This window comes from Cavia porcellus, unplaced genomic scaffold, assembly GCF_034190915.1.
Source record: "Cavia porcellus strain 051 isolate PalLab524CR breed Dunkin Hartley unplaced genomic scaffold, mCavPor4.1 scaffold_27, whole genome shotgun sequence".
NCBI lineage: Eukaryota > Metazoa > Chordata > Mammalia > Rodentia > Caviidae > Cavia > Cavia porcellus.
In genome coordinates this window covers 32,556,554-32,571,452 of record NW_026947510.1, presented here as the reverse complement: position 1 = coordinate 32,571,452, position 14,899 = coordinate 32,556,554, and the positions used below count along the sequence as shown (strand labels likewise).

The 14,899-nt window shown below is 37.3% G+C and overlaps 1 protein-coding gene across 1 annotated transcript; it reads left to right on the top strand.

The window, feature by feature from the left end:
- Nucleotides 1–235: 235 nt before the first annotated feature.
- On the top strand, nucleotides 236–660 carry LOC100718862 (small nuclear ribonucleoprotein E-like). Its single transcript, XM_003470460.5, has one exon. The coding sequence runs from the start codon at nucleotides 307–309 to the stop codon at nucleotides 583–585; it is 279 nt and encodes a 92-aa protein (XP_003470508.1). The 5' UTR covers nucleotides 236–306; the 3' UTR covers nucleotides 586–660.
- The last annotated feature ends 14,239 nt before the right edge of the window (nucleotides 661–14,899 follow it).

Genomic DNA, 14,899 nt, shown 5'->3' with positions numbered 1-14,899 from the left:
AGCCCTCCAGGCTCTGTTGTCCTTGATATCCTGGAGCCTTTTCAAGATGGTGACGTGTCACCACTCCCTTTGTCTGGAGGCCAGGAGAGTACTCAAAATGGCATGCACTGCCCTGATACTCAAAATGGCACTGCCTCTATACTGACTTTAGTGGTGAAAAAAAATAGGGGCTGGGTATTTAGCTCAGTGGCATAAGCACCTGCCTTGCAAGTCTAAGGTCGTGAGTTCAATCCCTGGTACCAATTAAAAAAAAAGTTGCCATTAGAGCTAGCGTGGTGGGTGCTGTGGTCCTTGTCGGGTTCCACCATGGCATACAGGGGCCAGACCCAGAAAGTGCAGAAGGTGATGGTGCAGCCCATCAACCTCATCTTCAGATACTTGCAGAATAGTTCCCGGATTCAGGTGTGGCTATACGAGCAAGTGAATATGCACATAGAGGGCTGTATTATTGGTTTTGATGAGTACATGAACCTTGTATTAGACGATGCAGAAGAAATTCATTCTAAAACCAAGTCAAGAAAACAACTGGGTTGGATCATGCTGAAAGGAGATAATATTACTCTGCTGCAAAGTGTCTCCAACTAGAAATGATCAGTGAATTAAGACAGCAGTGAGAACCAATAGCAGGCAATTAAGATAAATGTCAATTACAGTATTACCCATATAAAAAGGCAGCTGATTAAGTGGTTTGCCTTGGAGGTATTTGTAAAATGTTTGTTCATATTGTTTTGTCTACCCTTATGTTTTTACTGGGGGCAATAAATGTAGGGTTGTTTTTATTAAAAACAAACAAACAAAAAAAAAATGACGCTGCCACGTTCCCTTCTCCGTACTGCCCTATCTACCCTGGAAATGGGAGATTATCCATTCTTACAAGTCGAGCTCAAAAAAAAAAAAAAAAAAAAAAAAAGAAAAGAAATGGGAGCTTAGTCGCTGGAAAGACCAAGAGGTGGTTTGGACTTGGGTAGGATCAGGAAGTCCATGGTTTGCGCCCACACCCTGTTGGTTCTTTCTGGGGCTCCAATGTCCCAGACAAAGTCAATTCTACCTTTGTCCTGTAGCAACAGGGGGCAGATCATATTGTAATTCCCCGGGAGAATATTTTTGTGCTCATTGGGGCTATGAAACAGTTGCAACAGGATGGCAACCCGCCTTCCCGATAAACACCTTAAACTGACATTGGAGCCACTGGGGTGCAGCCTAGATGACTACCCACTGGCCAATCAAAGACCCTGTCAAGTTCTAAATGTCACTGTCACCACTCCTGAAGACCCTGGGTGGCTGACAGGACACACCTGGGGACTTCGAGTTTATGAGTCAGGCAAAGACAGGGGAAATCTTATTCTCATAAAAAGGGTTTCTCTACAGATTTCATCCATCCCCATAGGTCCAAATCCTGCTCTAAAGCCACAATATAATCCAAATCCAAAATACAATCAGTCCAATACAGATCCTGTTACTGTTGTTCAAACAACCACAGTAAGTCACCCAACCATAAGTGTTTCTCAAGTCCCCTCACACCAGGCAGATCATATACCTGCCTCTCAATATTCACATTCTAACCTATTCAGTTTGATTAAAGGGGCATACATGGCTTTAAATCATACCCAACCTGATCTCACCCAATCCTGTTGGTTATGCTTGGCTGCTCCTTCCCCATACTATGAAGGAAAGGCCCTCAATTTAACCTTTAACAGTTCTCCTAGCTCATCTGCCTGTGACTGGGGCAATCACCACAAGCTGACTCTCCCTGACGTCTCAGGTAGAGGGACTTGTCTTGGGGACTCCAGCCATCCACCAGCACTGGCAGCATGACTCTGTGCCCAGCTTCATTCAGAGTTCAAGCCAAATAATTACCTCATTCTACCCCCAGGAACATCTTGGGCTTGCAATTTTGGCCTTTCTCCCTGTATAGCAACTACTGTTTTTAACAAGTCTACAGATTTTTGTGTTCTTGTACAGGTTCTTCCTCACATAACCTTCCACCCAGGAGACTACTACCTCCAGGCATTGCAGACTGGCTATATATATATATGAGAGAACCTGTGACACTCACCTTAGCTGTATTGCTAGGGTTAGGAGTTGCAATGGGAATAGGAACAGGGACTACAGCTCTAGTGTTGGGAAATCAGCATCTAGCTCAATTAGAGGCAGCAGTAGATCAAGATTTATGCGAAATAGAGACATCTATAACGGCTCTACAAAAGTCCTTAATATCCTTGTGTGAAGTAGTCTTACAAAATAGGAGAGGGCTAGACCTCCTATTTATGAAGGAGGGTGGCTTATGTGCTGCCCTCAGGGAAGTGTTGTTTTTATGCTGACCACTCAGGAGTCGTCAAAGAGTCCATGAATAAACTAAGGGAGCATCTCAAAGAGAGAGAAAAAGAGCACCTCAGAGAAACCACCTTCTCCTCCATGTGGGGGGGGGTCTCTTCCCTTACATTGCCCCCCTCTTGGGACCCCTAGCCACCTTGCTGTTACTGCTTACTGTAGGACCTTGTATTTTTCAGAGGATCATGATGCTCATTAATAACGTTAATAACAGGATTGACACATTTATGGCAAAGCCCATTCAGGTACATTACCACTGGTTGGAAATGGCAGAACAACAAACTTATTGGGAAAGAACACCCACTGACGGCCCACATGATACTGTGGCCCAAATACCCTGAGGCACTGGACAGGCAGCCAGAGACGGGCAATTAGGACACATATGTAGCGCCAATCAGCCACCTAAGACAGGCCCAGGACCAACAGCTGTCCTGCAGGCCCACGACGGGTAAGGCTCGATTAGGTTCATATGAGGAGTCCTTGACCCAAGACAGGCACTGTCCTCCCAGGGCCTGCCATGTTCCTAAAAAATATATAATTATAAGGGAGGAGATGCAGGGAGCAGCTCAGAATGGCTGCTGCTGCCCTGCCCCTCCCACCTGAGGGCATTTTGTGTGTCAGCCTACATTTCCCATGATCCTCCCCTTGCCTACAATGCGCATGACATAAGCAACTTCCTGCTTCAGCCTACATTTCCCATGATCCTCGTGTCTGCCAACAATACCCATAATCCTCTCCTGCTTATGTCATATATCTGGATGTGATGATGACCTATCAGATAACACTCTGTGCCCTCTTCCTGCCCCATTGGCCCACCTCCAACCTATATAAGTTGTAGCCATTTTAAGAATAAATGAGACTCGATTGGAATCTCAACCTGTCTCCATCTCTCTTTTCTCTTGCCCAGCCTTCCATCCCCGTCCCTTCTCCAGGCAAGGCCCACGGATCGATCTGCGGGACAGATCACAGTAAACCAGAGTCAATAGTAGGAAGCCCTAGGGATGTTATGGCAGGTACAACAATCAAGTGAGGAAGAAGGATATAATTTAGCCAGTCCACAACTATTTTAAAGTATATTTTGCATTGTCTTATTTAACAAAACACATTAAATCTTTCCCACTGGAGAACTTAATTTCTGTGGAAAAATATAAACTAAAGTATATGAATGAATAAGTAAGAGGTTTCATATCATGATGATATTATGAGTAAAAAGAGTTTTTCCCCCATCCCCAAACCAGATGTTTTGAGTTCTTTCAAGAAGATTTGACCTACACTGTGTGTCTGAGGAAGACTTCTCCTAAATTATGACCTGTAAGCTGAGAATTTATTTCATTCCCACAGAGGAGAGAGCAAGATATACAGTAATGTAAGTAAAGGAAAGCATGCAGATGTCATCAGATAGAAACAAAATTATCATGAATGGAGAGAGTGCCAGCAAAAGAAACATCTTCTCCAGGGAGGGGAAGAGTATGGGGAACATTATCAGGATGAAAATGCAAATGTGGAAAAATACAAATGATAAATACAAAAGTCACTGAAATAATGAAAATGTGCTAAGGACAAGGAGCACAGAACTAACTGCCCAATAACTTCAACATTTAGAAGTTTAAGGGAGAAGAGAAAAAAAATCAACAAAGTGTTCTATGAAAGAGGAGCTGAAAAAAGAAGCAAAAAGTGTTATTTTGGAGAATTCAAAGTGGACATTGTTCAAGGAAATATAGGTTAAATTATTGGGCTTTATGTCCTCAGAATCAGTGTTGGTAAAATGGAAAGTAACTTGGTAGAGCTCCTAGCTAGATGTTGCCTGTCCTTGTCTCAACTGTCATGGCAGGACAGGGGACTGTGGAGTTTATGGTGTTTGGGAGGATGACACAATTTTTCTTCTCTCCATCCTTCCCACTTCAACTGTCTGACTGTAGTCTTAAAACAGAGTTTATAAATCAAGTCTCCTCAAGACAGAACATCAAATTAAGACCACATTCACTCATGACTTCTTTTTACTTTAGATGCTGTGAAAACTCCAAGACATCCAGGTGTTTCTCTCTTACTTTCTTTCTCTCTCTCATTTTATTTTATTGTGGTAAAAAAACTTACTGTGATTTTAATGTATTTTAAAATGTGCAATGATCAACAACTGGGATGTCATAGTACTAAAAGGCTTTTGCACTTCAAGAGAAATCACCAACACGGTGAAAAGAAAACTCATAAAGTGGGAAAGAATTTTAGCCAACAATTCCTCAAAGGACTTATATGCAGAACATATAAAGAACTGAAAAACATCAAGCCCCCCAAATGCAAAGACCCAATCCAAAAATGGGCATTGAAGATGAACACAGTTCTCAGAAGAAGATATACAAATGGCAAATAAATACATGAAGAAATGTTCACTATCACTGGTCATTTGAGAAATGCAAATTAAAATGGCACTGAGATTTCATCTCACCCCAGAAAGAATGGCTGCCATCAAGAAAACAACTGATAAGAAATGTTGGCAAGGATGCAGGAAAAAAAAAAACACTTCTCCACTGTTGGTAGGAGTGGAGACTGGTGCAACCACTGTGAAAATCAGTATAGAGATTCCTCAAAAATCTAAGATTGGAAGTTCCATTCAATCTAGCTATTCCTCTCCTGGGTATTTTCCCAGAAAAGTTGAAAACATCATGTCACAGAGATATACTTGCATCCATGTTCTTAGCAGCACAATTTGTGATAGCTAAATCTTGGAAACAACTAAAATGCTCATCAACTGCAGAGTGAATGGAAAAGATGTGGTATTTTTATACAATGGAATGCTATTCAGCTATAAAAAGGATGATCTTGAGGCCTTTATAGGTAAATGGAGGCAACTTGAAAATATCCTCATTAGTGAGATAAACAAGACTCATATGAGTAAATATCACATTGTCTCTCTAATGTGAAAACAATAAAAACTGATAGAATAATGGGATCTCAAAAGTATAATAGATACTGTGAAGGTGAAAGGGAATGTAAGTGCTCTAAGGAATTTAATGGTATGTCTGGTGTGTAAGGTAGATAACCATATTACTGAATTTCTGTTGGAATACCGAACAGAAGGATTTGCACTGTCAATGTTTGAGTGTCTAGCCACTATGTATGCTTTGATTTTGTCATTGGCAACTATTTTTTAATATGACAATGTGTAATGTATCAACTAGTGATTCTATGATGATTTTTTTGAATTCAGTATTGTTCTACCCTTCTTTTCTATTTTTCTATTTCCTTTTTTTAATTTTAAAAAGGTATAAGATTAAACATAACAAAATAGAACAAAACAGATCATAAGGAAACAATTTTAAGAAACGGATTTCAAGCAAGTCCACTGGAGATCTTCACTGTCTATCTTATTGTCTCTAGTTTTCTTCCAAATAGTTGTCCCCATCTTCACACACATTGAATACATGTTGAGCATTATAGAACAAATCAAATCATTACAGGATGATAAAGGCTTTTTAGGTCTTCAAGACCTGACATTGGGAAAGTCAATAATGACTAACATAATGTCTCTTATTCTCTTCATAGTAGCTGTCCTTATCTTTATGTTTGCTGAAATTGAACATGAGACTAGACTAATGTCACTCTGAACATTTGAATAATAGTATTGTTAGTATAATAGTATTATTATGATTTTATATCATAATGCTACAGAATTAGCAATGAGTTTCTTAGTGTCTCTTCTTCAGAGTATCTGTTCATTACATTGTTCATTATATAATCTGTTCCCATAAACAGTTTAGAAATGCTCCCCATGTGTGAATCTCTACATGTATATCTATCCTTTCTGTATTGTAGGGAAAAACAGATCATAACAAGACAACAGAACAAATTCATAGAAAAACATGAAATGAAAAAGACATATAAAACCACAATATTAGGTGATATACAGTAGTTAATATGCTTTCTTTTGTTATTTTCAATAGAATTGTCCACATCATCAGGCATAATATAATTGAACATAACATTCCATGGCTATTTTTATAAAAACATAACTTTGGAGACATCATAGGACTTCAAAAGCAGTTAATAATCAAACCAGAATGGGTATCTTTTTTTTTATTTAAAGAGAAAATCAAAACTAAACGAAGCAAAACAGTAAAAGGCTAGAAGTAATACAGAATTTCAAGAGAAAAAATATACAGTAAGAATTTACCAGTTAATAGATCACACATTGTCATCTTAGAAACAGTTGTCCAGATTATAAAATTAAAGCATACAAAGTGGACATTAATACAGTGAGATTTTAGTCAGTTCTGTTCAATGATCCAAGAAAAACTCAGCAATATGATTCTCTATCCTACACATTTAAATATACTTGCAGTTATATCCTTTAGATCACTTAACTTCCTCTTTTTTTATGCTAACAATCACACATTTTGGTTTCCATTTCTCCCACAGTTCTTATAACTTTTTCTTTCAAGAGGAGAACAAAAAAGATAAAAAAACAAAAAACCAAAAACCAAACAAAAACAAAACAAGACAGACCAAAGAAAAACCCAATGTGACAAAGCAAAACAGAGTCAGTTAAAACAGGAGGATGGACATAGTATATAATCCAAAAAAAAAAAAAAAAGATTACTAGGTGATCAACAGTGGTTACCATTATGCCTCTTGTTATCCTAAAAAGAGTTGCCTATATCAGCTGGTATAAAAGAACTGAACAAAACAGTATAGAAGACCAATGAAACCCACACTGGAGAGCTTACAGGACTTCCAAAGAAGATAATAGTCAAACAATAACAGGTATCATAGAATATCTGGTTGCCTTCCAAATGGTTGCCTATACCCTCAAACTTGATACTATTAGGCAAAACAGAATATAATAAATCAGTCAGAACAAGATGTGGAGACAATACAGGGGTTCAAATCGCGTTAATAGCAAAACAAAAAAGTTACTATAATCTATTGCACTATTTTTAATTTAGTTTTCCCTTAGTTAAAAGATACTAAGAAATAAATTAATTTTCAGTGCTGGGGTTTTAGCTCAGCGGCATAAGTGCCTGCCTTGCAAGCAGGCAGTCATGAGTTCGATCCCCGGTACTGATAAAAAAGGAAAAAGACAAAAAAAGAAAAAAAAAAGAAAGAAAGAAAGAAAGAATTTTAAAAAAAAGAAAAGAAAAAAAAGGGGGTGGGGAAGATTGAGATAAAGAAGAACATATCAATAGAACAACACTGGTCAGACCCGAAAAATTTAAGCATCATTGTGTTTCACCACCAGATAGCCTGACATTAATAATAGTTACCATAGTGACTCTTTCCTTGAAATATTTGAGTCTAACTTCATATACTATAGCATCAAACTTATCAAGACAGTGTGAAACCGTTCAAGAGAATGAAATTATTACAGGATATTTATAACCAGCTAACAGGAACTAAACATCAGTTTCTATATTATATCTTTGCCTATAAAAAATTTGCTTATACTATTGCATACATTAAAATATAATAAGATACAACATGTTAGAACCAATGGAAACAAATGAACAACAACTTGATGGGGCTTCAAAACAGGATATTAAATCAGCACTAGCTATTATGCTCTTATTTTCTTAAAAATAGTTATTTGTAGTATCACAGACAATAAAATAAAATAACCCAGATTAAAACCATTCCAATTAATTAGTGAAAACATTATATGGCTTCAAACCAGTGTGACTGGGAATCATGATTACCACGTACTTGCATGTATTCTTATCATTTCTTACACTAGGGAAACTATTCGGTGTTTATACATGTGAGTTTGATTTATTTTACTTATGAGTATGGTCTCAAGCTGCGTCCATTTATTTATAAATGTCTCAATGTGATCATTGTTTATAGCTGAGTAGTGCTCCATTGTATAAAAATACCACAACTTTTTTTATCCATTCCTCAGTTGATGGACACTTAGGTTGCTTCCAAGATCTGGCTATTACAAATTGTGCTGCTATAAACATGGGTGCACATATATCACTGTGGTATGGTGCTTTCAGTTCTTCAGGGAATATGCCTAGAAGTAGAATAGCTGGGTCAAATGGTGCTTCCAGTCCCAGATTTCTGAGAAATCTCCAGACTGACCTCCACAATTGTTGCACCAGTCTACACTCCCAGCAACAGTGCAGGAGAGTTTCTTTTTCCCCACAGCCTCTCCAGCATTTGTTGTTGATGGTTTTCTTGATCTTGGCCATTCTTCCATGTGTGAGATAAAATCTCGGTGTGGTTTTAATTTGCATTTCTCTAAAGACTAGTGATGCTGAAGATTTTTTCATATATTTAGTTCCCATTTGTATTTCTTCATCTGAAAATTGTTTATTCATCTCAGATTCCCATTTTTGGATGGAGTGTTTGAATTTTGGGGTCTGATTTTTTAAAAATTCTTTATATGTTTTAGACAGCAGTCCTTTGTCTGAGGGGAAGTTCACTACGATTTTTTCCCAGTTTGTGGGTTTTCTTTTCACTATGTTAGAGATTACTTTTAATGTGCAGAAAGTTTTTAATAAGGTGTGATCCCAGTTATTGACTCTGGGAAGTATTTCCCATGCAGTTTGAGTCTTGTTCATGAATTCTCTACCTACCCCTATATCTTCAAGGTTTTTACCCAATTTATCTTCCAATAGATCTAGTGTTTCTGTTTTAATATTTAGATCTTTGATCCATTTATATTTTATTTTATTATATGGTGACAGGCATGGGTCTAGTTTTAGTTTTCGGCATATGGAGAGCCAGTTTTTCCAACACCATTTATTAAAGAGACTGTCATTCTTCCAGTGGTTGAGTGTGTTTGTAGTTGTGGTTGTATCTTCTAATCTATTCCACTGATGTTTGGCTCTGTTTTGATTCCAGTACCATGTTGATTTTACTACAGTTGCTTTGTAGTATAACTTCAAGCCAGGGATTGTGATGCCTCCTGCCTTGCCTTTGCTGCTTAGAATTGCTTTTGCTATTCTAGGTCTCTTCTCACTCCAGATGAATTTTAGGATTGATTTCTCGAGATCTATGAGGTATGTTGATGGTATTTTTATTGGGACTGCATTGAATCTGTATAACAGTTTTGGGAAAATGGCCATTTTCACAATGTTTGTTTTTCCTATCCATGAGCAAAAGATGTCTTTTCATTTTCTGAGATCATCTTCAGTTTCGTTTTTCAGTGTATTATAATTTTCCCTGTATAGGTCTTTCACTTCTTTCGTGAGAGTAATTCCTAAATATTTCATTTTTTTGCTTGCTAGTGTGAAGGGTGTGGCTTCTCTTATTTCTCTCTCTGTGATTTTGTTGTTAGTGTATAAGAATGCTATTGATTTTTGAGTATTGATTTTGTATCCAGCCACATTGCTGAATTTATTTATTATATCTAGGAGTCTTTCAATGGAGTTTTGGGGGTCTTCTATGTAGAGTATCATATCATCAGCAAATAGTGATAATTTAACTTCTTTTTTTCCTATCTTTACACCTTTTATTTCTTTCTTGTCTAATTGCCCTGGCTAGTATTTCCAGTACTATATTACATAGGAGGGATGACAGGGGACATCATTGTCTTGTGCCTGATTTTAAAGTAAAGGCCTTTAATTTTTGGCCATTTAGTATGATACTGGCTGTTGGTTTGTCATAGATGGCCTTTATTGTGTTGAGGAAAAGACCGTCTATTCCAATTTTCTGCAAGGTTCTTATTATAAATGAATGTTGTACCTTATCAAAAGCTTTTTCTGTATCTATAGAAAGGATCATGTGATTCTTACTTTTGACTCTATTGATATGGTGGATTACATTTATTGATTTACATATGTTGAACCATCCCTGCATACCTGGGATGAATCCCACTTGGTCATGGTGTATAATCTTGATGATTTGCTGCATCCTATTTGCCAATATTGTATTGAGCATTTTTGCATCTGTGTTCATTAGGGAGACTGGTCTGTAGTTCTCTTTTTCAGTTGGGTCTTTCTCAGGTTTTGGTACTAGGGTAATATTTGCTTCCAGGAATTACTTAGGAAGGATTGCTTCCCTTTCACTTTCATTGAAGAGTTTGAGGAGTGTCGACATTATGTCCTCTTTGTATTTCTTGTAGAATTCTGCAGTGAATCCATCTGGGCTTGGGCTCTTTTTTGTAGGTAATGACTTAATTACATTTTCAAATTCATTAATAGAAATTGGGTTATTCAGCAGTTTTACATCTTCTTGACTTCGTTTTGGTACTTCATATACTTCTAGAAATCTGTCTATTTCTTCTGTGTTATCAAACCTTTGAGAATAAAGGTTTTTGATATTGGTGTTGATGATCTTCTGTATTTCTATTGGGTCTGTAGTGATTTCACCTTTTTCATTCCTTATTGCATGAATTTGAGCTTTTTCTTCCATTTTTCAAATAAGGTTGGCTAGGGGCTTATCTATTTTATTTATTTTTGCAAAGAACCAACTCTTTGATTCATTGATTTTTTGGATTGTTTTCTTACTCTCTATTGTATTGATTTCTGCTCTGATTTTTATTATTTCCTCTCTTCTTTTGGCTTTGGGCTTGACTTGCTCTTCTTTTTCTAGATGTTTGAGGTGAAGCATCAAGTTATTTATTTGTATTTGTTCTGTTTTCCTGTTGTGGGAACTCAGTGCAATAAATTTCCCTCTGAGGACAGCTTTCATTGCGTCCCACAGATTCTGGTAAGTTGTATTTGTGTTTTCATTTGTTTGTAGATATTGTTTAATTTCTTCTTTAATTTCCTCTGTGACCCACTGATTACTCAAGGTGTGTTATTCAGTTTCCATGTGTTTGTGTGATTTTTGCAGTATCTTTTATCTTTAATTACTAATTTCATAGCACTATGATCTGATAACTTGCAGGGGACGATTTCAACTCTTTTGCATTTGTTTAAATGTGTTCTGTGAGTTAATATATGGTCTATTTTAGAGAATGACCCATGTACTGCTGAGAAGAATGTGTCTTCTGATGTTGTTGGGTGCAATACTCTGTATATTTCTATCAATTCCATTTGTTCACAGGAGTGATTCAGTTCTTTTATTTCTTTGCTGATTTTCTGTCTTGTTGATCTGTCCATTGGTGTCAATGGGGTATGAAAATCTCCTGTTATAATTGTATTACTGCTAATTTGGTTTTTCATTTCTGATATTACTTGTTTTATATCACTGGGTGCTCTGGAATTTGGTGCATATATATTTAAGACAGTTATTTCTTCCTCTTGATGTTTTCCCATAACCAGTATGTAGTGACCTGCTTTATCTCTTCTCATCATTATTGTTTGAAGTTCAGTTGTCTGCAAACAGAATAGCTATAGAATAGGTATCTTGTTAACATCTTGTCATCTTCAGAGTAGTTGACTCTACTCTTAGACTTGATACTATCAAGCATACCAAATTTGAATAAAATCAGTGAAGAAAAAACAGCAATCTAACAAAACAGCTTCAAATAAGATCAGTCATAGTACAACAATGTAAGTAATACAGGGCTTCAGTTTAAGTTAATAGGAAATTAAGGATAATTACTGTAGTATAGCCTGCTGTTTTGGGGATAGCTTTCTATGCCCTCAAATCTGGTATGAGTAGACAGACTGGAACAAAATAAAATCAAACTAAACAGAGTGAAAAGACTAATGTGGCTTTTAAATCCTGACACACTGTGAACAATGTCCTCTGCCTTCTTTTTTTTGGCAATTCCTCACCTTTCCCCTTCTCAGGATGCTTTGTATATTTTGGGTCTCACTAGCTCCTTTAGTTTTTAGATTAGGGGTCAACCTGATACCTATCTGAGTGTTGCTGAACCTTTTTACCCATGAGCTTGATCTTGAGCTGTACTCCTTTACTTGCTAAAGCCATAAAGTTTCCCTTCCTTTCAGCTGTGTAGTTCTACACTGCAACAAAAGCATCATAACTTTTCAACCTATCTGCGGCTGCTGGATGAGTTGTCCCTATTTCTCTCTGGTTCCCTGTCATGTAGAGCATTGTTTTCTCATCTTTGACTTTAAGTTTATTAACCCTCTTTCAGGGTGAGTGTATTTCCTATTCAGAGCCTCTCGATGAATCCTGCCTCCTAATCTACTCTGCCTGTGTTTCTTTTTAATAGTGTATCAAGGCTATCTATATTAAATATTATAGCCTCCCTTCTCTGCCTCATCTCTGCTATTCTATTTTTCAGCTATTATTATTTCACTTTTTGCCTTCATTCCACTATCTGCCCCATTCATTGAGGCCTCTCTGCCACTGTTGCTGGAATTCTGGTATTTTTCTCTCTCTTTCTCGAATGTCCTTCAGTATTTTTTGTAGGGTTGGATTGGTGGCCATGAACTCCCACAGTTTCTCCTTGTCTTGGAAACATCTTATTTCACCATTAATTTTGAGAGAGATTTTCAGGGTACATCAATCTTGGTTGGAAGTTATTTTCTTGCAGAGCTTGGACTATTCCCCCCCCCCCAGGTTCTTCTTGATTTGAAAGTTTGTGTTGATAAGTCTGTCATTATTTTGATGATTTTTCCTTTGTAGGTGATCTGGTTCTTTTCTCTGGCTGCTTTTAATATTTGGTTCTTGTGGTGAATTTCTGGGATCTTGATTATTATATGTCTGGGTGTAGATCTGTTTTGGCTGGCATTCTGTATGCCTCATTTATCTGGATGTCATTTGTTTTTCCTATGCTTAGGAAGTTTTCCTTAATTATTTCTGTGAATAGTCTTTGTAATTTATTTGTGGTTACTCCTGCTTCTTTGCTCACATTTTTCATTTTTAAGTTATAGATCCTCTTGTCATCTTCTAGCCTTTGAATTGTTTCTTCCTGGTTTCTTGTTATTTTCTTTTGCAATCACACATTATAAATCTCTTCAAGTTTTGAAAGGCTAACTTTAGTTTCTGTGAAGGCATTTTTGCCAACTCAATGGAGTTTTTAGTTTCCTAGTAATCTCTTTGGATCTGTTTCATGTATTCTAGATTTTATTATATATTCTTCACCAATGGTTTCTCTTCCTTTTCTGGGTTCCTCATTTTTCCATCTGTGTTTTATTTGGAAGAGCTTAGCATTCCTCTAATTAATCATTTTATATCTTGCCTCACTTGGATTAGAATTTCAGTTATAAGTTCGTCTATGAGGTCATGAAAGTATTTCTTTATGTCCACTGATGATGTGGCTAATATTGCATGATTGCTGGACTGGTTCTCTTCTGTATTTGTTTCTCCAGGGCTTATTTTCCCAGGGTCAGTGGCTGGAGGTTTTTTCTTATTTCTATCTCTTGTCATGTTTCTGGTTTCTTTTAGACAGATGTGTAGTGGAGGTCTCTAGCCCTCTCCATATTGCTTACAGTTTCTCCGAAGCATGTTGACTGGGGTTTTGCTGCCCTCTCCAATTTGTTATCTGAGATGCATGCAAGGGTGATGCAGGTTATCCCTTCACCTTGGAGCCAGTCAACCAGCAAGTGTCTTCAACAACTTAGGCTGTGCTGTGGCAGACATCCAGGATCAGGACTGTTTTATCCCTGGCTATTGGGTGCCAACCAGGGGTGTGCCTCAGCCCAAGCAGGGCTCACTAGTCCTCTCTGGGCCAGGGGTGGCTGACTGATGCCACCATGGTGCTGGGCTCTGCCCCACTCCAAGGTGTCTTCAGGCCAGTAACACCTGTGGTGGGATCCAATTTCTAGCACTCACCCTCGACTATTACAGTTCTCTACCTTGGCTCCATGCTGTGCCACATCCTCCCTCCAAGAGCCTGGGACTCACCAATTCCCATTATCTATGTCCATGGCTTCAGCATGACCTTCAATCGCCTGACTCCTCAGTGCTCCCAGCACAGCGTGGACCAGTCTCAGTGAGTGTGTCAGGCTCCAGCCCTCCACTTGCTTTTTTCCTTCCTCTTCCTATTTTTCTTTTTCCTTTAGTTTCCTCCTGGATTTGTGAGAGTCCCTCTCCATTCATCTGGACCTCTCCATGTTGTTGAATTCCAGCGTCTGAGCTGTTTTTCCCAGAGAGGCTCTGCACCCAGCTACCTATCAAGCCACCATCATTTCTAATCTCCAGACTTTTCTATTTTCTTTAATTTTCTTTTCTTTATTTGAAAAAAGAGAACAATATGCAATATAGCAACCATTGTTAAATTTCTTCATTCTGTTTTGAAGAATTGTATTGTTACTATTTTGAGTCTGCTGTTGTTGCTTATGTCTTTTGCTTTTCATTTTTCTTTTCTTATTTCTCTCTTTTTTAAATAAAAAATAAAATGTATAATACATTGTTGTTAACTATAGGTGCAAAGTTGTGGAGTAGATCTCTAGAACTTACCTATCTTGCTGAATACAAAATTTACACCTGATAAATAGTAGTTCCCATTTCTTCAACCTATGCAATTGCTGTTCCACTATTTGATTTTATGAATGAAATTTTATTTAGGCACATACTCTAAATGGAATTATGTAATATTTGTCTCTTATTGTGACTAGTTTATTAGTAGTATAATGTCCTAAGCTTCATTAATCTTTTAAAATGTTGTAACATTTTGTTTTTTTGAGGCAGAGTAATATATGTATATAAATATTTCACATTTATTTATCCATTTATGGTGTTTTTCTTTTTGTTTATTCATAATAATCCTGTA